General features: G+C 41.5%; 1 protein-coding gene across 1 annotated transcript; it reads left to right on the forward strand.

Moving 5' to 3' along the window:
- Nucleotides 1–256: 256 nt before the first annotated feature.
- PARVG (parvin gamma) lies at nt 257–21,423 on the forward strand. Its single transcript, XM_058805261.1, has 13 exons — nt 257–395; nt 5,188–5,289; nt 5,790–5,854; nt 8,637–8,739; nt 9,667–9,807; nt 10,202–10,317; nt 11,202–11,257; nt 12,137–12,159; nt 14,121–14,182; nt 14,294–14,362; nt 15,202–15,303; nt 18,715–18,787; nt 20,752–21,423. The coding sequence occupies exons 2-13, from the start codon at nt 5,211–5,213 to the stop codon at nt 20,829–20,831; spliced, it is 969 nt and encodes a 322-aa protein (XP_058661244.1). The 5' UTR covers nt 257–395; nt 5,188–5,210; the 3' UTR covers nt 20,832–21,423.
- Nucleotides 21,424–26,680: the final 5,257 nt, after the last annotated feature.

A 26,680-nucleotide genomic window follows, 5' to 3' on the forward strand; every position in this document is an offset into this window, starting at 1 on the left:
AGTTTTTTATTATTTACAAAGCAGAAGTGCTCTGTGAGTCACCCCAGAGGCAAATTGGCCCAGTCATGCTGGGCAGTGCCATCCAAGAACAATCATAACTTTTTAATACTTTCTGGCGCTTCAGGAGTTGCAGGGCTGCATGTTGCTGCACTTGTGTTCCTGTTTATTTCAGTCTCTGCAGCAGGGACCAGCACATACAGTTAAGTTCCGGATGGGACCACGGTTTCGTTTTTAAGAGCAGAGCACTGCGGCATAACTTCCCCTTTGTGTGCTTTGTGCTGCCCTGCATGGGAGACCTCCAAGCCTGGGCTCAGCCCTCACCCCCAGAAATTGCATCCTTACTGCTGGGACGAGGTCTTGGAAGAGCTTCTGGAGAGTTACTGAAGGAGAGAATAGTAAGTCTGGAAAGTGGGGCTCCTTTCGTGCTTTTTCCCATAATTAATGTTCTTAACTGGGAGATTTTCTGTGTCTGTGTGTATTGTTCTTACTAAGATAACATCTCTTCTTATACTTATGAGCAAAGATGGCTCCTGAGAAGTCTGGTACTACACAGGGAAGTGAAAATAAATTTTAAACTGGGTGCACAATGTGCATTCTTTTTCCCCCCTCATTTATTTTTTAATTCTGGTTTCCCAAAGGTTGAAATATTAACATTCCCATTTGGTTTTTTTCTCCTCCTTTGTGTGATCTACTTGTTTGAGCTAGGCAGAGTGGGACTTTTGTCTTTTCAAACAGGAAATGAAACAAGTGAAAGAGTTTGGTAGCATTGGAAAGTGCCTTGTGAATATTCTACAGCTGATTTGTAAGCTAGAGACCCCCATTAGTGCTTTGTGTGGTGCTTTGGGGATGTCTGGGAGCCAGACCCTGTGAAGGCTCATGGAGGAAAAGTGAGCTCTGACCCAACTTGAATTAGTATGTTATCAGTAGATGTGACATGGCAAGTTTGTGCAATAGCCTAACTCCTGACCTAAGAACAGTTCTCTTCTTGGCAGCCACTGCAGGTGGCACACAAGAAATCAAACACCCCTTGGGTTTAAAGGAAAGCCTGTACATCCAGGGCATGAGCATTTCATTCAGAGAATGCCATTTCCTTTGAATAGTCCATAATTAAACATCTATGTTATTTAAAGATGCTGTAATGAAATGCCTGTACAGTCAGTATTCGAGCAGTTGTCTCTTACAATGTATTCCAAGTACTGATAAAAAAACTTGTGCAGGAGGATGGGGGCTGGAAAACCAGATGTCAGCCACAGCTCTGAGCAGCAAATTTAGCTGGTGGGAGGCAGGAGCTGGTTGCAGCAAAAACGGAAATTTGTGTGTGACAATCAACTTTTCTGACCTTTCCTGTTTTTCATTAAACAGTTCACCCAAGGAGGTGTCCCAACCCTGGCATGTTCCATTTTGTGTTGTTCCTGCAGTATGTTATTCTCTGAAAGGCTGTTGCCTGGGACCAAGCCTCACCAATATGCTGCACAGCCACATGAAGGGCTGCTTGTGAATGCTAATTATGAGTAATAAGCAATGGGTCTATTAAATGCTGGAGAACTGCAGGCTCTGAAATGCCTGTGGGAAATCAATACTGATAAATGTGAGCTGAAATACAATAAATTATGGGCTCTCATTGGTGTGTTGCTATGTAGGAATAAGATCTTGGAGATCTAATAGATAATTTCCAATAAAGGGTCAGCAGTGATGAAAAAAACAAGCAGGACTTAGGAGGAGAGGAGTAGATACCACTGTGCATGCTGCAGTGTACCCTTCTAAATCTGGGCAGGTCTGGTTCCTAGCACTTCCAAAAGGCTGTGATCATGCTGGAGGAAGCTCAGAAAAGACCCCTGAGGATGAACAGCTGGTTTTCCAGGGAAGGGTAACTGTAGGCTGTCTTTGCTCAGTTTTGGAAAGAGATGGACACAGAGGCTTTGGGCTTCTAGGGCAGGAGTGACATGGAGCATTAACACAGTGGTGTGAAAAATGTGGATCAGTTGGTGTTTGCCTGGTGCCTGCAGGAACAGCCGGTGGAGAGCAAGAAACAGGAGATGGGGCTTCAGGTGGTGTGGGGCCACACTGCACCTCCCCACTGCTGAGGGCTGAGGGACAGACACATGTTCAAGGGGTGAGCAGGGAGTTCATGGGGAGCAAATGTGCTGACACCTCCTAGTGACCAGGCCCCCCAGCTTTGCTTTAGGAAGTCTGAACTGCAGACTGTTAAAGTGTTTTGGAGAAGTGTCTCTATATCCTTGCACTGCTTGCATGTTTTGGGGTTCTGGTTTTTTTCCCTAAGGTACTGAAAGGGAGAAACCAGGCAAGTTAATCTTACCCAGGGTAGCAGTTTTAACTCTGATTGACACACAGGACTGAGGCCCTAGAGGGTATTATGCCACCTTATTGCAAATTCTGAATTTCAGGCCTTTCCTTACAGGTTTCCAAATTTTAGAGTGGCTTCTGATGTTCAGGTTCCTTGGCCAAAAAGAGCCCGGGGGGTGTGGCAGGCAACACACCACTTTGATAGCTGAAGGAAGTAAAAGATACACAAACGGAATATTGCAAAGCTGAGTGAGAATAAGTTGTGGCTTACACAGGCCATTTCTGTTATAAGCTGGACCTCCCCAAGGCATCACAGCTGTCAGAAACCTAATTTAAAAATAAGTTGTCCTTTGGGTTGCTCTCTGTTAATTAACTTCTCTCAGTTAATTTCATCTGGGCAGTCTTATCTCACACAACTCAGTTGTTCCTCAGGCACTACATCACTCAATTTCTCCTATCTTTTTTAATCAAGCACCTTTTTACAGATGGCATTCAATTTTGCCACCACCATAATTAAATGAATTCTCTTGTGACCCTTTCTCCTAGTGCCTTGCTGGCAATTTTGTACCAATTTGTTTTACCAGATTGATGTGCAAAAGTATCCAATTACTATTTTCTACTCATATTCTGTCAGCTTTGGCAAATCTTTGTTAAAACACATGTTCATAACATACTGACTGGCCCTTGTAAGAAATATGTGAAAGCCTTCAGAGCAGCACTGTGCTCTTTGGTGAATAAAGCTATTGAGCAGAGGAAGGCCACTTTGGAGATGTTCTGTGCCACAGCATTTTCAGCAGGTGCCTTGCTCTGAGTGGTGGAAGCACCTCACTTCAGGCACCTGCAGCACCAGCCAGGTGCTTGAAGTGCACTTTAGGAAGTTTCTTTTCCTAAAACTAGTATTAGCTACTCATTTAAATGCTCTGGGTTGTTTTAAAAAAGTCCCATTTCCACTCATTTCACAGGAAGAGTTAGAAAACAGGGCTCTCAGTGTGGGCACCGTGGGTAGGGAGTGAAGAACTCTCCTGCAGGAACCTCTGGAGCATCTCATTTTCTGTTAAAAAAAGCACAAAACCAGTCAGCATCCCCTCTCCCTCTCCTACAGTGGCCCAGCAGTAAAAGACTGGTCATGACAACTGCTCTGCTCTGACTTCCAAAGATTTTTGGACTGTTGGGAAGGATGAGTTCTCTTACTCATGCTAGAACTACAGTCTGCTCTAAGTGTCCAGAGCCCTCATCCTCCTGTGATCTCTTTCACCTCTGCAGGCCACAGTACAGTTGCAGTTTGTAATTCTGATTTCTGGCACTTAAATCAGTGTGCATTTAGTTTATGAAGAACCATTTTGCTTCTTGCATGTCTGGAAGGCTGGGCCCAGAAAGCAGTGGGAAATGGAGTCAAATCCAGATGGTGACCAGTCCCAAGGAGTCCCCAGGGCTCAGCTCTGGGGCCAGTTTAATGTCTTTATTGATGATCTGGACAAGGGGATCAAGGGCACACCCAGTCAGTTCATGGACAGCACCCAGCTGGATGGAGTGTGGATCTGCTGGAGGGCAGGAAGGCTCTGCAGAGGCATCTGGACAGGCTGGATCCATGGGCCCAGGCCAGTGCTCTGAGATTCCACAAGGCCAAGGACCCAGTCCTGCCCTGGGTCACACCAACCCCCTGCTGCTCCAGGCTGGGGCAGAGGGGCTGGAAAGATGGGAAAGGCCCTGGGGGTTCTGGGGACAGCGGCTGGACAGGAGCCAGGCGTGCCCAGGGGGCAGGAGGCCAATGGCACCTGGGCTGTGCCAGCCATGGTGTGGCAGCAGGGCCAGGGCAGTGACTGTCCCCTGGGCTGGCACTGCTGGGGCCACACCTCAGATCCTGGGGCACTTCTGGGAACCTCAGGACAAGAAATGGACATGGAGGGGCTGGAGCGTGTCCAGAGAAGGGAACGGAGCTGGGGAAGGGGCTGGAGCACCAGGAGGGGCTGAGGGAGCTGGGGGGGCTCAGCCTGGAGAAAAGGAGGCTCAGGGGGGCCCTTCTGGCTCTGCACAACTCCCTGACAGGAGGGGACAGCTGGGGGGGGATCAGGCTCTGCTCCCAGGGAACAAGGGACAGGATGAGAGGAAATTGTCTCAAGCTGTGCCAGGGGAGGTTCAGGTTGGACATGAGGGAAAATTTTTGCACTGAAAGGGTTCTCAAGCATTGGAAGGGGCTGCCCAGGGAAGTGCTGGAGTCACCATCCCTGGAAAGATACAAAAGAAATGCAGATGTGGCACTTGGGAACACGATTTAGTGGTGGGTGAACAGTTGGGACTCAATGTTCTCAGAGGTTTTTTTCCAATTTAACTGATTCTATGACTCTGTACTAGAATTTGTGAAAGAGACTATTCAGATGCCAATAGCTGTCCTTGTTTCCCCACAACTGTACCAGCTGGTCCAATAAAGGAAGCTGCTTATATTTAGTAACTTGTTCAGTAATATAACTACTGTTTTCTTGATTTAATAGTCCTTAAGTACTGATAATTTTTATATTTTCGAGCATTCATGGTATTTCATGTCCATGAATACCTAGGGAAGCTTGTTTTTCACTTCAGTTGAAATAGTATTTTACTTATCTAATACAGGGAAAATACAACTAGATGTGATTAAAACAAGTTTTAGTTTAGGTCTTCAGGTCTTTTTTTCCTACATTTTGATGATTACCACAAAAAAAATGAAAATTGTTTTTGGCTTCTTTTTCTTTGCACACATTTAAATATATTTTCAGATTTTTTTAAAAGCAGCTAGTGATGAAATAGTAACTGATAAAAAACCCCCCTTCAGTTTGTTTGTTTTCTTAGTACTAATTTGGATCTTTATGTCTCTTTATTCATGTTCCCTTCCCCCCAATTTTTTACCAGTTTACCAGGAGTGATTAAAGACAATGGATCCAGACTTTTTAAATGCATTTACACAGCCTTCTACACTTGATCGATTCCTAACTGAAGATGTCATTACTAAAGGTATGTGCTTTATGAACCAGGACAGAAAAAAAGGCCAAAGAATCACCTGAAGGGCCAAACAGAAAATGTGCCATACAAATGAATTCTATATTTTTCAACAGTGATCCCATGGCTGTATCAGAAATGAGTAAGCCCTATGTTTGTCATTTGGCTGCTGACTCTTTGGGGGCAGATCATGAAGATGCAAAACAAAGTCTAGCTGGTTCTTTAACTGAAATTTAAGTTTCATACATATCTGACCAAGTGTGTTTTCCTCTTTCTAGAATTGTCCATCTAGATCTTATTCATTTGAAGTACACTGAAGCATAATTTCCAACAGCAGGTTTAGTAGTCCGCTATACCAGTGTTTTGCTCATAAGGAATTAGCTAAAGTGAAAAATAAATGCTTCTACATCAGGCAATCAGCCATACTGGGAATATCAAACTGATAGCAGATTTAGCTACACTTGCTTTAGTCATATCTGATAACTGTGATGGATCTTGTTTGCTTCCTTCCACAGGCGAGAAGAGGAAACTCATAAAACCAACCTCAAGCAACAACCCCAAACTAGAAGAATTGAAACTGGTATCACTTCTTTTACTGCACTGTTTAACCCTCACCTCGAGTTGTGCTAAAGCAAACAAAGAACCTGGCTCTTTAACCTCTTTCAGCCCTGTAAATTGCCCAGCCCTCTGACCTCAGTCCCCAGTCTCTACAGATGGGAATGAACTCTGCTTTTGGCATTTGAGTTTCACACAAAGGATGCCAAACTTTTGTTCCAGGACAGCATCAGGGTGGCTGGGGCCATACAGGATCCAGCATCCAATGCAGTGAGCACTGCTGGGTGTGGAGTGCAGATACAAACCTGAGTGGCTTCTGATGTGACACCTCTCCTAACCTGGGCTGCGTGGGTGAGCCACACCAGAAGCACCCAGTCGCTCTTTCATTGTGAGGGTAACGTAGCAGCTACAAGAATCCAGGGATTCTTGGGAATCTTGGGATCTCAAGCAGAAATGTCAGCATTTGCTGTGACTAAAAAGAGATATGGTGCAGGTTTGCTGCACTGATCCCATGGTAACTTTTAGGAGTGCTCTACTGATTTGCAGCAGCCTTCACCAGCAGCTGGCTCAGCTGGCAAGGTTAGCAGAGAGCAGAGGGGGATGGGATGAAGAGTATGCAAGTCACCAGGAATTCAGGATGAAAGCTTTCAGGCCCTTCTACAGTGCATTACCTTCTTGAGGTAACTGTGAAAGATGAGTCCTATTCCACAGGCAAGTACTTTATTTCCATCTAATTTTGAAAGTCTCCCCAGTGAGTTCAATCACTGTTTCAATTTCTCTAATGACACAGTCCACATAATAAAACTTCCAGGAAGAAAAATGGCATGTGTCTTATGCACTCCTTGCATTATAGAGGTGCTGAAATTGTTATAAATATTATGAAAAGCAGCTTAAGATATGTGCTGTTGTTTGTATTTTGTAGCATTTATAAATATGTAGGGGTGTTTCTATATTAGGTATTCATGCACATTTGATCAACAAGTTTTGATTTTGTGTCAGGTTTTCATGATGTTGTTATACCAAAGGGAAAGTCTGAAAAGTGGTGCTGCAAAATGCAATTATGTTGTCTACAGAAAGACTGGATTTGTTATTTTGAGATTGCCGAAAATGAAGAGTTTTCCTCAGTTATGAAAATTTCTGTGAGTTTCAGTGCTTAATCCATTTCCTCTCAGAGATCCCTGAAATGATGTTCATCACTGTCTAATGTCTTTTCTTTGGGTGATGAGGAGATGGAAATTGTGTCCTGAGGGAGACAAAGTCCTCTGGGTTTCCATCAGTGCCCCTTGATTGCCTTCCTAATCTAATGATTTGATGGCTTCTCTACAGAAACATCTGGGATGGAGACAGGGACAGGGAGGAATCTTCAAGGGAAGAACAAGGGAAGCAAAGAAACTCACTGGGGAGAGACACTTTCACTGCATTTTCCTTTTGAGGTGGTTTAGGAGAAGTGAGAAATACAAAATGGCTCCCTGTAGCTGCTATAAATATCCAGCTGCATGTAAAATAGAAGATGGTTAAATTTGGAAGCCAGCAGCAAACTTCACAAAGTATTCCTTTTCTCCTTTTCTTGTTTGCTCATTTGTAGACAGGAAGATCTGCTCTGCAGCTGACTGGGGCCCCCACAACTGAGCAGAACTGTGTGAGCTGCAGGCTGGGAGAGCAAAGGAGGGATGCCATAGGGCTGCTCGGCAGTGCTTGCTGCTTTTCTGACTTCCCTCTGGCTGGACTCTTGTGTTCGGGGTTCTGCTCTACCCCTCACACCTCTGAAGTGTCACCAAGCATCAGCTGAAGAGCACAGCTTTCTGCTCTTATTTCTTAGCTGAGGATGCCTTTTACAGTTTGACACCTTCCCAGTTCAGGCTTTTTTATTTCTTGTGCAGTTTCAAGCTTCTCAGAGATTTCTCAAACCGTTCTTACATTTTTGTTAATGTTGGCGAGCTTACAGGAATCTGGTACGAATTTTCTCCTCTGTTTACAGCATGTGAGAAGGATATAATCCACTCCAGACACTCACTCATAACAATCACAGCAATAAAAGCAATACCCTTCCCTCTTACAAGAGGGATGCTCATGTTGGCAGCCAGCTGGGGCTACTGCTTTTCTGTTCTGCTTCACCAGGTCATATTCCCTTTCCCTCAACACATGTGAAAAAAACACATGCTTGGAGAAGCACTGAGGAACTGCTTTGTTCTTCCATCTAGAAACACATGTGGTTCCTTTCCTTTTGTAGCCAGACCTTGGCTTCCTGAGCAGCTTCCTCTTTGCAAAGGCAGGAAGAATATTGGAAGAACAGTGGGAGGACTACCATGTAAGAAAGTTCCAAGGAGGTATTTGGGGATTGAGTGGTACAATATTACAGAAAGAAAAAGAAAACAAAACCAGGGGATGAGAGGAAGGAGTGCTAATAGTGTGGATGAGTACAAGAAACTACCTACAGAATGAGCCAAGATGCTTTTCCTACAAACTTCTGCCTGGCAGTTGAATTTGTGTGAATTCTGTGATGTGGGATGAAGGCAGGGGATGGGAAGTGTACTGTGCAGCCTTTTCCCTGGTGGAAGTGGGAAGAGTGTCTCTTTCCTGAGCTGTGTAACATAATTCCTCAGACTATAAGTAGCGAGATGTCTGTCTCACTTGAAAATTAGGAAAAACGAACCCTTTAGAAAACTACCAAAAAGCACAAAGGAAGTGGAGATTGAAAGCAAACCAAGATCTGAGATAAGGGACTGAAGAGAAGTGAAACAGAATATAGCACCGAGTGCTGTGCTGTCTGAACCACAGGATTATAATTGCTTTGTTTTCCCCTGCAGTTCTTGACTGAGTGGATCAACAGAACTCTGAAAGAGGAACACATAGTAGTTAAAAGTCTAGAAGAAGATCTGTATGATGGGCTGGTACTTCATCATCTCCTGGGTGAGCTGGTCCTTTGAGTTTAGCTCTTGGAGACATCTCATGGAGGAGCTTTCCAATCAGAGAATAAACCTCAGGAATCACAGTAGCAGGGACCTGTCATCACTTCTCACTGCACTGAGGGCTAGCTGTGATAATCACAATTCTGAACAAATTCCCACTATTGTTTCATATGGTTATTTTACTTCTAAGAAATTATTAATACCTGCTAGTTGACATAATGAAAAGGTTAACTATGAAGTGTGAAATTCAGCACTTCTGAAATGAAGGAGGAACACAAACAAGGAACATAAACCAGGGACACAAAGGTGGCTTGTGGTGCTACCAGAAACATTGGATGGAATCAGCATGGCAATGTATGTTTTCCTGCATTAAAAAAAAAAAAAAAAAAAAATTAAAGGCTAGGTCCAAAGAACTGTTCTGGAACTTGTAAAATCTAAGAGGCTTTTGGCACTATGTGGTGCTGGTATAAAGATGTGGCCTCCTAGAGCAGCCTGTTACCTATTTCTCCATCTCTCCTGTCCCTACTATATTTTTCTTTCCCTTTTACTCTCCTTGGGGTTGTCTTTTAAATCTCCTTTCTACCAGGGCTGAGAGCAGCAGCATGAGCAGGACTGGCTGATTTTTCATAGTTTACTTGCCTGAGCAATGAACTTCTATATATGAATTGATATGGACTTTGTATATTATCTACAGAAAAGATTCACTCCTTGGATTTCTGTAGAAGAAATGGAAAGAGTTAGGGCTAGGGGATGATGCTACAAGGAGTGACTTGAGTCCTGTCCCTTTTGTAAAGCTCTTAAATGATACTGAACATTAAAAACAAGAGTTTGTGTGCTCTGCTGTCATTTTATGTTTCTAATTATTTTCTTTTTCCCTACAATGATGTTAAAATACATCCTTCTTCTTCCTATGGATCATCTGTAAAAGAAAATTTAGGATCTCTCCAGCTGGATGTTGACAAGATTGCATTAACAGAAAAAAAACAGCGAAAGAAACTCTCAGTGATTCTGGAAGTCGTGGCCAAGTGTTTGCAATTGGAAGAAAGTCAGCTGAAATGGAGTGTGGAATGTAGGTGCAGAAGTGAAATTGAAGAAAAATTATCCATCACAGGCTTCTTGTGCTATAAGGCTGCTGTGAGGCAACGTGCTGCCAGAACAGTAATTAAACAACCTGTTTTCAATTACTAGTTGAATCAAAAGTGAGACAGAAATATCTGACCTGCCTGGGTCTGCCTCCTCTAAGTGTGTGGCTTGTGAATCACTTAAGAGTCCTCAGTATCCCTGTATATCTCACTTTTAAGCTGTGCTATTGCTAAATTTTGATATTATACAAACTGCAATCTGGTGTCCCACCGGTGTTATGGCCCTCCATGACTTTGAGGTTCTCTGCACAGGGAGAATTCATGATGTTGGAGGGAAGTTCACGTGTTTTGCACACTAAGCATTGTTTTCTTCCTTTATAGCTATCTTGGCAAAGGACTTACTGAGCACACTGCATCTTCTTGTTGCAATAGCAAAGCACTTTGAACCCACCCTGGCTCTGCCTCCAAATGTTCAAGTGGAGACAATCACCATCGAGGTATTTGTAGTTTCAGTATTTGTTAAAGTAGATCCTAGAGTCCTTTCACAAGGCTAACCTGCTTAGAATTAGAAGAAATATGTGTGCAGCTGTGAAAGAGATACTCATATTTTCTGTGAATTACACATTTCAATTTCTGAGTTTGTTGGATTAGATTGAGTATTCAGTTTGGATACTCTGTCTTTAAAAGGGGAAAAGCACTATGCTGTTTTTCTTCCTCAGCCAAACAAGGGAATGGTCAAAACTGAAAACAGATGTTGATCTCTGTAAAGAAGAAAATGAAGAAATTCTACTGTTACTGTCTCTAAATATTTTAAAATAGAAGATTGTATTCATAAATCATTAAGTATTTTTGATGCTGAATATTTCTTTCTTTAGGTGATGGGAGTTTTTACTCCCTTTCTGTTAGGGTAACATTTTGGTATTTTTCTCTACAAGCAGATATCTACATGTCTTCTTCCTCTATTTTGTTTCTTAAAGTCTGTTCTGAGACTATAGGAGACGATTTATTTATTTTACTTATTTTATTATTATATTTTATAATATATATTTATTTTATATTTATTTACAATAATATATTTAAATATTTATAATTGCAAAAATTACACCACCAGTGTATGTAACCACAATGTTTTTCACTGCATGAAAGGGAAGAGCAGCAAACACCAAGGACTTCCTCTGATGAGGAAGTAAGAGATTTCCCGTTTGAGACTGAAGAGAGCAGAAGGAAGCAGAAATCTCTCAAAGTATCTGTGCTAATTGTACTGGAGTTATTGACTAAGTGCCCTCTGATAATCATTTAAGGCAGCAAACAGGTCATGAAAGCTTGTTTATGGAATATTTTTGTGTGACAAACCCAACACTGTTTACTGTCCTTTCAACAGTCCATCTCTGGAGGATTAAAGACATCAAATGCGGTGGAATATATCACAGAAAACAAGTAAGAGGGGACATAGCTGTTTTTTACACTGTCAGTCAGAAAAGAAACATTGTGGGTATGTTCCCCCTTGCAAAAAGTAGCTGGGATCATGATGATGACAAAGGTGTAAGCCCAGGCAGGTAAATGCATGTCAGCTATTTCTCTGATTTCTTCTCTTTTGTTTTATTCCCCTCTTCCTGTTTGGCATTATGGTGCAATCCCTTTATTTATTCTATATATATAAAACAATATGTATGATTGTTCCTTAAACTTAGCATTTGTTATTGCCATGGAATTTCATAGCAAATATAGTAATAAAATTCCAGTCCTGTAAATTTACCTGTGCCACACTAAACTGGAAATTTTCTAAAGCCACAAAGGTTTAAATCCACTTTAAATTTGCTGCTTTTTTTTATAAATAAAGAAAAAGAAGGCAATTATTTTCTTATTTTACTGTGAAAGAAAAGTTTTAGCTTGCTGAGTGTGCGAGGTACTGCCATTATTAAAGGAGTTTAGTAGGATACCATTTACATAACCAAAAAAACACGCGCATCATTCTAAGAACTGTAAACACATTTTCCTACTGTCATTTTTTATATGCCAAAACATCTTCAAGCTCTAATATCATGAGCAGCTTTTTGGAAGAGGATATTGAGTACTGTGCTTGTAAAATAAATGTTCATTAGTGTGTGGGCCAGTTAAAATCTCATATATTTCCAAGACCTTACACAGATATACAATCTACTTTAAAATGTCTATTGGAAAGTCACTCTGAAATAAAGTTAATGCCACTTTAAACTCTATCTCCTGCTTTACAGGAGAGCAGATAAGCAAAGCTTATGAACAAGATCAGCTCTGCTGAATCATTTTTCTAATTCTTGCTTTTTATTGCACTTCCAGAGAGAATATAGAAGCTCAGTCAAGTAAGTGCTGCCATTGCCAAGTTCGGTGTTTTGTTATGTGTTTTTGGACACCATGTCCTGATCCATTTTTACCCCGTGATAAAATCAGTATGCTCCCACTAAAGTTAATAGAGATTCATGGATTTTTTTCCTCGTGTTTTTCTCCAAATGTCTTCTGTTACTGTCTGTTCTTACCAACAGAATACAGCTTGGAAAATGGGTGGTCACTTTGCCTGTAGGCTACAGGCAACAGATGGGAGGGGAGACAGGGCATGAAAGTGGGTTGATGACCCAAAAAAGAAACCTGGCTGGAGGCAAAATGCCAGCTTGGATTTGTGCATGGACCATGTTCACTGTTGGAACTATTTATAAAGGCTTCAGAACTGTGTTTCTCATTGCTACTGGGTTTTGTACTTTCCTTCCCACAGTTTGCAAATGAGATTTTGAAATCCACTGGTACTGGGTCGTGGATGGCAGCTCAGTCAAACATCCCCAGAGATTTTACCCTTAGGGATTTTGAGGGCTGGGAAACACTTGAGGTGAAAAATGTCCCCGTGGGCAAAGCCTGCAGAAGCTCTGGGTGCTGCTCCAGGTTCAGTGTGAGCTGCTCTTCCCTGATGCAAAGGAGCACACTGCACCCCTAGAGAACCAAGGCAACCGTTTGAATTCTCTTCTGTGTCCTTTATTTTGGCATTTTCATCCTTTGCAGAGGTGCAAACGATATAATTTAATATCCATTTATCACTTATTCCACTGAGTTTTCTATAGTGTGGGCTGAAATTGTGAAAAAACTCCAACTCTCACCCCCTGCCCTAAGCAAAAAAAAAAAAAAAAAAAAGAAAAAAAAAAAGAAAATAAAACTAGAAAAAAAAAATAAAGGAAGAAAAAACCCCCAACCCATAATTAGGTGTTTCTTGTAGTGGGCTGATTCTGCTGGGAAGAGAAATCTGCAATTCACTCTTCAAGATGCTCTCTCTCTATTTTTGACACGGCTTTCTTAGCCAAGAGAGAAATCCCAAAGCGTGGCTCCAGAAGAGGGCTCTCTCTGATTTGTTCGATGGATTCACCTATTCCCTGGCATTGCTCCTGCAGCAACCCGCAGAACAGAGAAACCGAAGGAATCCCTTTCACCAAGGAGGCTGCTCTGTCACCGTCGTTTGGGAGGAATTTCCCTTAAGCAAAGCTGCCTCTGCTTTCCTGTGCTGGAGAAACTGGTTCTCCATTTAACTGAGCTGCCAGAGCACCTCTCCTTGCTTGGAGAGTTTCAAATATTTTGCTCATGCTTGAACCAGAGCTAGGTTGCGGCTGGGTGAGGAGATGGATCCTGCTTTTGCTGCACCTGGGCAGAAAGGGGAGGTGAGGGTGGGACTCGGATGGATCTCATTTCCTTGGAAGTTTTAGACTACTAGTTCTCTGGCACAGCTCTGCTGGCACCAGCTCCTCACCCACTTTAAACTGGGTGGCAGAACTGGCCATTTTTGAGGTCTCTTGTCAGAGGAAGGGTAGAGTCTCCATATCTTGCTTGTGGTTTTTTGAAGGGAGGAGGATGGGTATTTTTCTGCAAATTTGGTGTAACTGACATTTCTGTTTGAGGAGAGCAGTAAAACATACAGCTCTTCTGCTCCCTGCATTTTATCCCAGAAGTTCAGGGTAAAAAAACCACCCAAGTGAAAAGAAATAAATCACAGTATTGTGAAACTTAGCCAGTGTTCAGACTGGTGGCAGCACAAACTGAGAACCTCTGCGGATGAAAATTACAGAGCTGAATGAAGTAAATTGTTTTCTCTGATGTGGTCAGGCTGAAGGGAAGCCTGTCATCCTGTCGTCTGATAAATATAAAAGCAGCATCTTTCTCTGCCTCCCTGCTACTCTTTTCCTCCTTGGATTGTAAGTTGCAAATACCTTTCTCCTTCTGTAGCCACATTAAAGCTCTGATCTCTCAGTTATTAAAAATGAAACCAATTAATGTTGTTTTGATACAGAAGATGATGCCTTTGATGAATTATTTAGCTGTGATCCAGATAAACTGGATGCTGTAAAAAAGGTAATTTACTTTTTTAGTTGACATCAAAATCTGTTAGGCTGAGCTTAAATACTAGAAAAGTCTAGAAAAGTTATTTTTTCCTTTCCGCCTTTCTTCCCTTTATTTCTTTAGGCACTTTTGGAATTTGTTGACCAGCATGTTGGAAAATTAGGATTAAATGTGAAAGACATAGAAACTAAGGTAGGGTGCTCCAAGCTGCATGGTACCCATGTTTTGTCAGCTGTCTGGGTGTTTCCTCTCACCATTAGGAATTCTCCTTTTTATTACAGTAAATTTGAAATTTGGCAACATAATGATTTCCAGGTTTAGGTTAAGATATCAAGCTTTGGTCTCTGAAGTTTCTGAAGCTAATAATTAATGCAAAAATACTGCCTTTGTATTGAATGCTGCCCTTTGTAATGCTACAGGGAGTAATTCTCAGAGTCTGCCCAGCTCCTAAGGGTGTTCTCTTTGTCAGGATGGAAATAAAGGTCTCCAGAAATTAAAATGGAAATCAAGTTGATTTTTGTATTTAGTGATTGTTGATGTTGCATTTGCTTCATGGTATGAAGGCCTTATTTTCATCACATTTCAAAGTCTCATCCTTGACTGTAGAGCTTCTTTAGAATATGAAATTGCACAAGAATTTGGACTGAGCATCCTGGGCTCTGGTGAACAGGTGCTCTTCTGAATTTTTCCAGTGGGCAACTGTAAGAAAAAAGGGTTTTCAAGCGTTTTGTCATACCTAACTAGGCACAATTTTCTATTATTTATAGTTATGCATTTGTGCTCATCTGAAGTGTTTTCCTATTTGGAATTGTTTGTTTTAACAGCTATCCCTTTACAAGGTTGCATTTTCACAAATGTGAATTTGGGAGCCTTACCTAACTAAATATGAAGTTCACTGTGGAAGAGGTTGAGGGAGCTGGGTCATTAGACTGTCTGCTTGCCTGAGTAACATCTAAATTCCTTTGTTGCTAGAATGGCATTTACTGGAATAGCTTACTAAAGGCAATAATTTTCAGGCAATTCTTATCTAGTTTTCAGATGGGGTTGTCTTACTTCTCCTAATTGGACAACTAGAGGGCTACTTTCTGAATTTAGGGAATTTCTTCCTGACTCCGGCCAGCACCATGGAAATGGTAGGTTGTTCTGTAATTATGTAGAGCTTGAGCCATAAAACTGTGTGTTCTGCCTCTTGCTTGCACTGCTGCTGCTGTGTGTGAAGTCCCACACCCACAGTGTTTGCAGGAGGGGGGTTTGGGGCAGTGCCAACACAGGCACTCAGTGCTGTCAAAACATCTCAGAATAGGTCAGTGTCCTCTTCAAAATTAGCTTCTCATGGGAGGCAAACACCTGTTACTTGCACTTGTTTGGCATTGGCCATGCTTCTGCAGCCTTCTGGTGAAATCCAGGGCTCTGTGTGCTGGAAAATGGGTGCGTTGTCTTCTACCAGTCTGTGCTGCAAACAGGATTTGAAGAGGATGACACGTCTTGCATAGCAGAAATGGCTCTCTGTGACTTCCTTTAGGCTGCCCTAAAAATATGCCTCAATCAAGACATGGCCAGAACATTCTGAAGGTCCCTTCTGTGTTTGGGTAACTCTTGAGAGTTTACATCCTTTCCTCCCCCAAGGCTGGGGGCTGTAACATACTCAGCCAGACCTGCTTGGCACCTTTTTCCACCTCTACCAGGCAGATTTCATCTGTGCTTTAAAAGTAAAAGCTGTCACCAGCCAGAAGGAAGTGTGTGCTGGGCTGCCTCCTCCACAGGTCTGGAATGTTGATATATTTTAAGATATTTGAGGTATTTTCAGATTGTCTCTGGTGTGGGTAGGCTTTTATTCACTTGGGTCTCTGAGTAGCTCTGAAAATCTTGAAACTGTAGATGTTTTTCCTGTTTTGTGCTCAAATCTCTGGAAGTGAAATGTGTCAGATCTTTTTTGCTTGAGAGCTGCCAGAGAAGAAATTCTCTCCTCTGGTACGGCTTCCCCGCACAGAGGAAGCTTTCATCTTTTCCCCAACCTTGGCACAGTTAATGCCCCTGGGTAATATTTATTTGTAACAAAAATTCTCAGAGGTCCTATATTAACAAATAAATATTCCCATGGAGCTTTTCATCAGAAAGTTTAGAAGCACAATTGTTTGACACCTAGGTTCAAATGTTGTCAAAATTTTATTGCTGTCAGTGGGTAACTGTTCAAAGTATTAGGAAAATTTTTTTTTGTTTGTTTTATGTGTTTTTAAATCCAAGAACAGGGAAAATACATTTTGAAGCATCTAATTAGACATAATCAAAACATTTCCTTAGAGTTGTTTTTCTTCCCTTTCTCTTCCACTCAGTTTTCAAAATTGTTAGGTCTGTTCCCATTGAGTTGGACAGAAATTTTTAACATTTCCATTAGCTTTATTCAGAAGAAGTCACTGAATATTTTCTTATTTAAAAATTCATAAATAACTATTTTCCTTTTGGTTCAGCCCTATTCTAGCCTCACAGATGTCTTTCTGGAAATGAGATAGCCCTGGTACAATTCTGGTGCAAATCAAAGCTCAGACTTCCTAGTTCCTACCCTGCCCATCACTGGCATCAGAGAAGAATAGAATGGGGTTGGGTACTGCTTCAGTACAATAATTTCATTTTAGCAAAGTTACTCCTAAGGACTGGACTTGCTGTCAAACAGTTTGCCAAAAGCGGGATGACAACGAAAAATATCGATCAGCCATAGTCCAGCTGTCATTTGTACACAAAACATGTCTTTCAATTCCCCTGTGCTTTCTAACTCCCGGTTATTTTAGACCTTAATTGGTACAGTAAAGTATGAAGACATAGCGTCTGCTGGGATTTAAAAGATCACATTTGTTTTTGGAATGGTGACAACCACATGCACTGTTGGGATCAGTGTGGTGCATCCACCTTACAGTTCCTTCTAACCAAAACAATTTCATGACAGAAATTTAGGAGGTGATCAATTTTGAGGTGCAAGAAGCTAACACTGCACGTGGGTAGGTTTGCAGCAGGGGGTTTTTTTGGGTCTTTATTGCTAAAAATGGCATTTACAAGGAACTGTACAGAAATGCAGCTCTGGGTGCTCGTGAGTGTAGAAAGGTGTGTGTTTTCTGAGACAAAGAATACCATCACAAAATAGGTCAGACAAAACTAGGGGTGATATCTGTACAGTCATGAGATGAAGACTATGATGACGATGGAGGGCTTGTGTGCTTGTCAAAACTGTGTGAATTTAGTTCTTTTGCCAAAACAGGCCCAGAGCTGAAACACCCCAGATGTCCTGGCTGCTGTCCAGTTGTAAATTCTAGAAAACTGTCCAGATCTTTTGAGTCAGAAAGCACAGCTGGAAAAAGCGCCTTATTTTCAAGGCTTCCCTTTCTTGGGGAATTACTGTTATTTCTGTCTAAAGATTCTTTTTGAAATGCACATGTTGCCATTCCTTGAAAATCCCCAATGTATTACAGAGAGTGTGCCCTTTTTGCCTGTGCTGGTTCACCAAGGAAACGTTTGATTTATTCATTCCAATCAGCAAATTGTGTAGAACTGCATGGTCTTAAGCTCTCCTGTCTGCTGACTATCAGAGGAAGGAAACAAACCTGAATCCAAACAGGCACCCTCAGTTACTTGTAAACCAGAGAACCAGGTGAAACATAAATCTGTTGCTTCACTTCAGAGCACAGGGGTTTTGCCTGGCTTATGCAGGGGGGACTCCTGTGCTTATTGTCACAACATAACAAGGAACAGCAGCTTCCCAAAGGATAAATTTCCCAGATTGCCCAGTAACTCAGGGAAGGCAGGAAGAGAAAATCTGAAGTTCATTCAGGTCTTGTTACTCCTTTAGAGGAAGGGAATTTGGTAATTATCAGCCAAGTATACAACTACCCTTAAGCTGTTAGAAGGCGATATTACTTTAAAAAAATCGTTTATAACTACTGCTCATGTGTGTGATGCTGCTTTTATGTGGGAAGGGAGAGAAAAAAGCAGTGAGGAAAAATGAGAAAAACCCCTCAGCCTTCATTCATAGACATGGGCTTAATTTCTGATGAGTGTTATTAAGGATATCATCACTGCTATTAATGTGAATAGACATTTTAGAAGTACAGCAGAAACTTGTAGCTAAAAATCATACCTGATCTTTGCAATTCTGAAGGAAATATAGAGAACTTTTCCCTTTTCATTTGTTCCAAATGTGGTAAGCATATGAGCATTGCTTAAAAATACCCAGAAATACACTCCATGCATCCATTAGATCCAGTTAGGGATCTAGCCTGTTTTCCCCATTAACACAAGTCTTTTACATGCAAGGTCTGTTTTTAAACAAATGGATTCTTCTGCCCACCTCATGGGATATGTTTTGCTGGAGATGGATTTTACATATAATTTTATATGATAATTGGTAAAAATTCTGAAGGGCACTTCATCAAAACTAAGGAGAGGAATACGAATACATATTTATGAATCAGTTCTTCAGCTACTAGAGAAATACTTTTAAAACCTTTTGTTGGTTAGAAAATATTGTCAGCTATATTAATATCTCTCTCCAACAGCTCCACAATGTTAACCTGGCACTGGAGTTGCTAGCAGAGGGAGGCCTTCTGAATTTTCCTGTGAACTCTGAAGGTGAGTCATGACATGCAAACTTACCTGGAATAGAACTGCTAACATCCCAGCTTAGCAAATGTTCAGGTAATTGCAGGAAGCAGGTTCTGGAAATGACACTGGCACATTTCCTTATATGGCTGCCCTACAGCTCCAAAAGACCTTTTTTTTAAAAAAAAATCATTATTTCTATACTAAAAAAGTTGGGTTGTTATAAGTTTAGTAACTTTACACTAAACTTAAACTGTTTAGTAATTCAGTATTTGTTAAAATTTAAACCAGTGACAGCTCCTAGGGAAATTACAGCAGCTGAGCTGGAGGCAAAGCTATTTTCCTGTCTTATAAAAGCTTTCAGTGCATTAAAAGCAAGCTTGTTTCTGTGGGAAGATACCTTGAAGAATTTCTCTGGAAAATCAGAAACACTGATCACTCTATTCAAACTCAGAAGAGTGGTGGGTCAGTCTCCTGAATATGAAAGTCACAGTTTTTTTAGTGGCTTTTATGCTTGGTTAAGACTTGGGAGCTCAATCTTGATCTCCTTCATTCAAGTGAATGCTTCCATCCCTGAATCAATGTACATGCATGCTCCTCTTTCTTTCTTGACCACAAAAACAAGCAAACAAACTACATTTGGATGAGTCCAGTTTTCCAATTAAAATACTCCACAGAAAAATTTGGTGATAGCTCTTGAGGGGAGGAGGGATGTGGTTAATTAATGGGTGGTGCTGTGGTTGCAAAGTCTGATTTCTTGCAGGGCACATAATCCCTGCATTCCTCTACAAGCTTGTTGCTGAAAAAGGAAGTCAAATCTTTATTAAAAGTAACAAGTAGTATTCCAGTTCTAGCTCCCTGTTAGTTATTTGTGAGTGGGTGCATGTGTTGGGTACATAACACATGGTATCATGGAGAGGGAAAGAGAGGATTTTGGGCTTCCTTTGTTTTTCCTTTTGTTCTCTCTTCCCACTACTGCTTTGGTGATGTCAGCAGTTTGCATGCTGGGCATCCACAAACTGTAGGCTTTTTGCAGTGCTGCACAGAGCAAGGAGCCTGGAAAGCTAAAGAGCTTTTATTTATATTAACATTAATAGAGTAATGGGTGTGGGCTCAGGTTTCCATGCTGAGATCCATCTTTAGTGTGAAAAGAAATAGATCTTTTCCTTCCTCCCCTTTGGCTTTCCTTCCTCCCCTATGGCTTTTCTGCACTGCCTCAAACACAGAGGTGATCAGTATAAGAAATACTAGTGCCAGCATCCTCAAGTCCTTTACCTTCACTGTGGAAATCCTCAGCTAGTGAGTGAATATAATACTATTTAGGAGTCATTGCTAGAGCTACACTATTTAGATTCTAAAAGGATCTAATTTTACTAGTATTTCTTTGTTGGTCTTTCTCCCAGTGATTTACAATACCATAAGAAGAACAGAAACCCCTCTGAATCCATTACCCTCTTCCACTGAGATTTTTAAATAAAAGAGCAGTTTATATAGCCAAGAAGAAAGAAGCTGAAAACTAAATGAAAAAAAAAATACTCCATACAACAGAAACAAAACAAAACCAATAAAAAACAATGCATCAAATGGCAGCAAAACATGATGGAAACACTACAGCAAAAATAAAGTGTCAACAAAAAAAGTGTACAACAAAAAAATAATGATTCCTAACACAGAATAATCATAAAACCCTCAAGATATAAAGCCCTATTAAATTATCTACTCTGCTCTTTGCTAATTAATTTCTTGCTCTGCATTATTTGCCCTTATTTGTCTTCCAGCAGCAGAAGTCCCTATTCTTCATATTAATTTAATAAATTATTGGTTTCTACCTCTGTAGTTCCTGTTTTGCTTCCTGTTGCAATTCAATTGTCCAAGTTCACATTATAATTGGGGAAATGTGGGAGACTGTCTTTGGCAGGAGCAGTCTCATCCTGTTCCAGGGATTGCTAATACTTCCCATCTGGTTTTGTTGTGTCTGTTTTGTGTATCCACAGATATTGTGAACGGAGATACGAAGGCTATAATGCGAGTTCTGTATTGCTTGTATTCCAAATACAGAACCAAAGAAGCATGAAGAACAAGGCCAAGAGCTTGAGCTGCCCTTTTTTTTGTTTGTTTTGTTTTGTGGTTTGGGGTTTTTTTTGTTTTGTTTTAGTTTAGTTTTTTTTTTTTTTATTTTGTTTTGTTTTGTCCCTTGCAGTCCATGGTATGGTTTTTGGATTCCCAGCTCTGTTTGCCACTGCTTCTGGGCATGCACTGGTGTTTGACACTTGCTGTGTTAACACTGTATAGCAAATATGTTGTTCATGCAAGGTTTCACATACACAGCCTGAGCAACTGTAAATGTGTTTCCACAGCTGGTGTTATTCTAGGGCTGTAGCTCTTCTTCTAGATCCTGCCTTCTGTATTCTCTGAGCCCTCCCAATGCTGCAAAGAAATTAAATGTGTGTTTTTTCTGGGCCCTGTATTCTTTGCTCCTGAAGGTGACTTTGAAAGTTGTTGCATCCCTCCCCATTTTCCTGCTTCGGGAAGTCATTTGGAAAACTAGAGATGAGAAAGACCCACCAGAGAGGGAGGGCTGAGACACACCTCAAGTTCAAAACCTGTTTCAGAGGGGTGGCCAGTGGTGTCAGACAAGACGATATGGATGGGATGCCAAATGAATAGATAGCAAAAATGAAATGTGAACTTACCAAGTGTTTTATAAATGTTTCAGTGCTCATTTGCTTGAATATGGAAAAGGCACTCAGTACAACATGCTGGTGTGAAGCTGCAGGAACAGGGGGTTCTGCTGCACAGCTGTAGAAGGATGCCCTTATTTCCTTGCTAAGCCAGTGCCAAATCACGTTCAGCTCCAATTGCAGCCCTGACACCAACTCTAGCTAGTAGGGATGCCAATCCCTGTCTAGCATGCTTTGAGAGGGAGTCACATCTGCACTTTATCTGCAGTAAAAGGTGGGCAGATGTTGGCTGAGCTCTGCAGCTGGTGGTGATAGAGGCCACTACGGGTGGGAGCAGTGGATTCAGCTTCACAGTGCCTCTGACAGCTGAGTCATCTCAAACTCGTCAGGCTCTCCTAGGTGAATTTGTCCAGCAGTTTCCTCTGGGTGCATCAAGGTAGCCACAATTTATTAATCATCACCCTCGGTCTTTCTTGGGGGATTTAAATCAGAACTCCTTTCAAAACCTCCATCTATTCTCTTGACCATAAATTTATGTCATGTTGTATAAAACTAGAGATATAATTAGAAAAAAAAAAAAGTTTCAGTATTTTTTTTCACTTCCATCTAAACTGAATAAATTTCCTGCCATGGGTCACTCTGACATTTGATCTCTGGTCTGATCCTCCATCTGTGGGTTAATGGGAAACCAGAGCTCACCAGGTGTGAGTGCTGACATTTACAGAGAAGAATTTGTTGTGTCTACCTCTGGATCATGCAGCCCAGGGAAGATCCTTACATAGCAATACTGATAAGTCTTTTGAAAATGGTAACACTGCAAACTGCCCTGAGACCAATCTCTTCTCCACCAAGAATTAGCCTGTGACATTTTTACAGAGAAAAATACAATCTTTGGTGCCAATGAGCGACCAAGATCACTTGATTCCCCAGCAAATATTAGTCGTGGTGCTGATCTGGGCAATTTAAGTAAAGAATACTTGGTTCTTTCATTTGCAAGTTCCCACAGGCACCTTGCTTGACTCCTTAATGGGCTTCCAAGAATCAACTGGGAAACCTGAGAAGTTCATTCTTGCTTCACAGAATTTTGTAACACTGCACATAGAACATGCATTCATTGTAGAATGAAATGCTATTGAGCAGATAAACCCAGGATGTGGCTTGTGGAGAGCAGGGGTGAGGGGGCAGGAGGGCCTGGGCAGTGATTTGGTAGCAGTCTGGCCTTTTCCTCCTGGGAAGCTGTCCTAAACCTCTTGCCCTGTGCTGGTGATCAGAATTCAGTTCCAGGGTGTGACTCCAGGCATATGACCTGGGGTAGGAAAAAGCCACCAGTGCTAGGAGGATTAGCTAGTGCTGCCCTGGTTAGATGGTTCTGCTCAAGGAAACAAGGAAATTTTAATCCGTGTGCTCTGAGTTTTGTGTTCCATGCCTCTGGCATAAATAAATTCAGTGCTTGTACTTCCAACAGGGGAAGTCTAGATCTTGATATTTAATGAAAGAAAGGATCATATTCCTTTTCCAACACCAGCTTGCCTAAACCTGTTATAAACAAGTCATTCTTTTGAAAACATACAGGGGAGAAAAGACAGTTAATGTGCTTGAATCAAAAACATGCTGAGACCAAAAATTAATGTTTTAATCTGCTTTTTATGCTGAGAGCAAATTTCTAATACACTTGATGTGTATGACCTCGTTGATAAAGGATCTGTCTTTGATTCCTAAAACATGCTGTGGAATTTTACTAATCCATCATACAGACACCCACTCCATAAATTGGTGTAGTATACAAATGCACCATTTACACTTGAGATGTAGCCACAGTCTTGGCACCATTTTAGTAATAAATATAAAGTGACAGAGCCAAAAAGAATATGCCAACACCTGGTTTAGTGGAAGGTGTCCCTGCCCACAGAAGGGGTGTGGGAACTGGACAATCTTTAAAGTCCCTTCCAAAGCCCTACAGGAGCTTCTGTTGCTTTTCCTGTCTCACAGGCCAGTGGTGCTGTGGCTTTGGGTCACAGCAGTAGCTGGAAAGTGGGACAGATCTGAAGGGTTCCCAACTCCTGCTTGCTGTCATCTTTCCATCATCTACCCATCCAAAATACCCAGACTCATCCATAAAAATACATATTTCTGGAGGTGGAGTGGCAGGGCTGTGAAGAGAGAACTGCAGGTGGAAGGGGCAGAGTTACCAGGGTGATTTTAGGTGAATGTGGATGCACAGAAGTTTTCATTAACAGGATCAAGCCACTGACTGAGATTGGTATTGCCTGTAAAGCCTGAGACAGGGAATTCAAGAGCTGTCCCTGCTGTCAAAACTTCTTCTTCTCCTTGGGAACCGGTCCTGTCAGGATCACACTGACATTTTTGTCGCCCCCATCATGTGGCTGCACCCTGGAGTGAGGCCCTTGATGCCTTGCAATGGGGCAGGGGAACTTCAGATAGAAAATTCTGGCAGCCTTCACCTGCTTGATGGGTGGGGGTGCCAATAATAGTGTTTTCCTTTCCCCTTTCCTTCCTTTCCATTTTCCCCCTTCCTTTATTCTTTCCAAATGGTTTCTATTATGTTGTTTCTTGCAGGGAGCCATGCTCACAGTGGCTGCTGTAAGTCTCTTTGGCAATTAGGTTTTCAAACCATGAAAGTAGCTCATTCAAATTCTTCTTCTCCAGGAGCTGTGTTTGTGTCTGTATGAAGGGACCTTGTTCTTTCTCTTACAGGCTGCTAAAATTTCTCCAAAGAGTAAAAGCCATTGTTAGCTTTTCACAAGTGATTTTTTTTTCTAGTCAATTAATATTTTTATAATGACTTGATGAAAGTGTTACTTTGAAGGAAACAAATGAGTGTATATGAGCCTTTCTGCTCACTGTGGAGATGGATGGATTTCCTCTGCCATTCAAAATTTTCTAGGATGGTGAGACTGTGAACAGGATGTAAAGACTGAGGTATTGAGAGATGAGTTTTGAGACAAGTGAAAATGAAATCAGGACAGCAGTACTGCAGACTGGCACATCTGTGCTATCCCGTCTTCTCCATTAACCAACTCTACTTTCTAGAACTTAAAAATGAGGAGGAAAAAAACCCAAACACAATGAATCACTTCTGGGTTTTTTGCATTTTGTTTTCAACAAAGCGCATCAGGGTACCTTTGCCATTCACTTCCCCCCTGAGTTTTCTAAGCCTTTTCCCCTATGTCATTCCTTTATTATCAGAGTCCCCCAAATCATTCTGCTCTAGCCACTGGCTAAAATTAAAGTTACTAAGGATTTTTTCCATTGGTGCCCTCTCTCAGCCTGCACATAACTCTTTTCACACCTCTCACCAAGGAGCCAATAAAATAATAGAGAATAGCAGCTAAATATTAGTGGAGAATGGAGTAGCTTAGTCATAAACTGATTAGTTTTATCTGTAGAACTGTAACTGGTTGCTTAGATGGGAGTTCCCCAAATCTGCTGTCATGAAATGCTGGGGAATTGCAGTTGGGGTGCTTCATGCTGTTCCCTGCACTCTGTTGCAGGTGCCTTTGGGATTTACCTGCTCCAGAGAGCTGCAGCCTGCACTGAACTTATCCTAGGGCTGCAGGGAGCACACACCGCATGGCAGTGGGGTGCTTCAGCTTTCTTTGGGGAATAGAGCCCAGCTACAGGGTTGTGCCCATGTTGGTAAATGGAAAGTTGAAATATATGATCTGAAATGGCAGTGGTGTAATGAAAATGTGATCTGACCCTAAACACAGCTGAAGAACACAATTCTGTTATAAAATAGGAAAAAGTCTGGATAATTTGGGCCACATTAATTATACCAGTGTCATAGTAAGATAAAGACTCCTAGTGGAGTCAGATATTTGTATTTTGTCAGATATTCTGCAGACACACTGACTAAAATTATAGAAAAAATGAATAAACCTAAATTTGCAGCCTCATTCTAGCATCCAATTTTTCTATGTGTGCTTCCCCCTGCATATTTCAGTATTTTGGCATTCTGACTCCTTGTCCACCCCAATTTTCCTCCCTTTTGTGCCTCCCTTGTGGTGCTGACATAGGTGGTCCAACAACTCCTTCCCCTCTTCATACTCTGAGCTGCCAGGATGTCATTGGGAAGGTATCTGGTAGAGAAGCTGTATTTGAAATGCAAAAAAGCTGTGTAAAAACTCTGGAAACACCAGCTGGCTGCTGTGCATAGGAACTTAAAATATTTCTCAGTGGTGCAAGAAGAATTTCTTTGTCCTTCCTCCAACATTAAAATAATATCAAAGATAGCAGATAACATTTTGACTGAGCCAGCATCTTAGGGATGTAGAAGTACAGCCAGATCCAGTAATGAGCTAATTTTTCTTCCCCCTTTTACCTTTTGATGCAGGGCAGCTGAGATATGTGTGTCTGTCTGTGCGTAGTTTTCCTGGCTGTATTCTCTTTTTTGGCAGGAAAATGTTGAATATGGAGGGTTTGAAATTTTTGGAGTGTTTGAAAACTCCAACAGGTCACCCTCCTCTGGTGCAGTTGTTGTATCCTGGGGGTTTTTTGTGGTTGTATAGGGGATTTCTGGATGTAGGAATTGTGTGTGCAGCACTGGGTGTGTCAGGTTGGCAGTGAACAGGTAGGGCTGGGGAAAGGGGTTTTCCTGGATCTGGGATACCAAGAGGGCAAGAGCTGTTGATAGAATTTCTTGTAGGGGATCCCCACTGTGGAAATATTAACTCTGGCTCACTGCTAAGTTTAGGACCATGTGAAACACGTACCCTGGACTTTAAGCAGAGCAGATGGTCCAACAGGCTTTACTGCTTGGAGTGTGTCAAATAACAGATTGTCTAGAAAAGTTTGCTTGCTTTTGGCAGACAATTTAATTCAGCTCATAGTGTGTTACTGAAGTTCACTGCATCTCTGCAGAAGTGGGCAGCTAACACATTTTGTGTCATCTGCCATACCAAAAGTTTTTAAAACAATTAAAAAAAAAAACAAAGTAGAAATTGTGTCCCTACTTGTTCTCTTGAGTGGAGGTAGGAAAAGGCAGCTCCAGTGTGTGAGTAGAAAATGAAATCCAGAAAATTGATTCATGTTCCAAAGCCACAATCTCCTTCCAGCTGGTACAACTTTCTTTTTTTTTCATTGTCTTTTAATTTGCTCTTTGAAATAATTCCTCCCTTTATTTTAGAATCAGGAAAACATAAAAGTCTCAGGCTTTATTGCAAAAAACCCACAAAAATAGATTCTGCAACTTTTAACATCTGCACAGAGTAGGCTATTAAGT

Source organism: Ammospiza caudacuta, chromosome 5, assembly GCF_027887145.1.
Source record: "Ammospiza caudacuta isolate bAmmCau1 chromosome 5, bAmmCau1.pri, whole genome shotgun sequence".
Lineage (NCBI taxonomy): Eukaryota > Metazoa > Chordata > Aves > Passeriformes > Passerellidae > Ammospiza > Ammospiza caudacuta.

Excerpts from the sequence above, each read along its gene's own strand:
- PARVG (XM_058805261.1), top strand. The coding sequence starts at position 5,211 with ATGGATCCAGACTTTTTAAATGCATTTACACAGCCTTCTACACTTGAT. Across the intron at positions 5,855-8,636 it reads AACTAGAAGAATTGAAACTG|TTCTTGACTGAGTGGATCAA; the intron begins GTATCACTTCTT and ends TTTCCCCTGCAG. Across the intron at positions 8,740-9,666 it reads GGTACTTCATCATCTCCTGG|AAAATTTAGGATCTCTCCAG; the intron begins GTGAGCTGGTCC and ends CATCTGTAAAAG.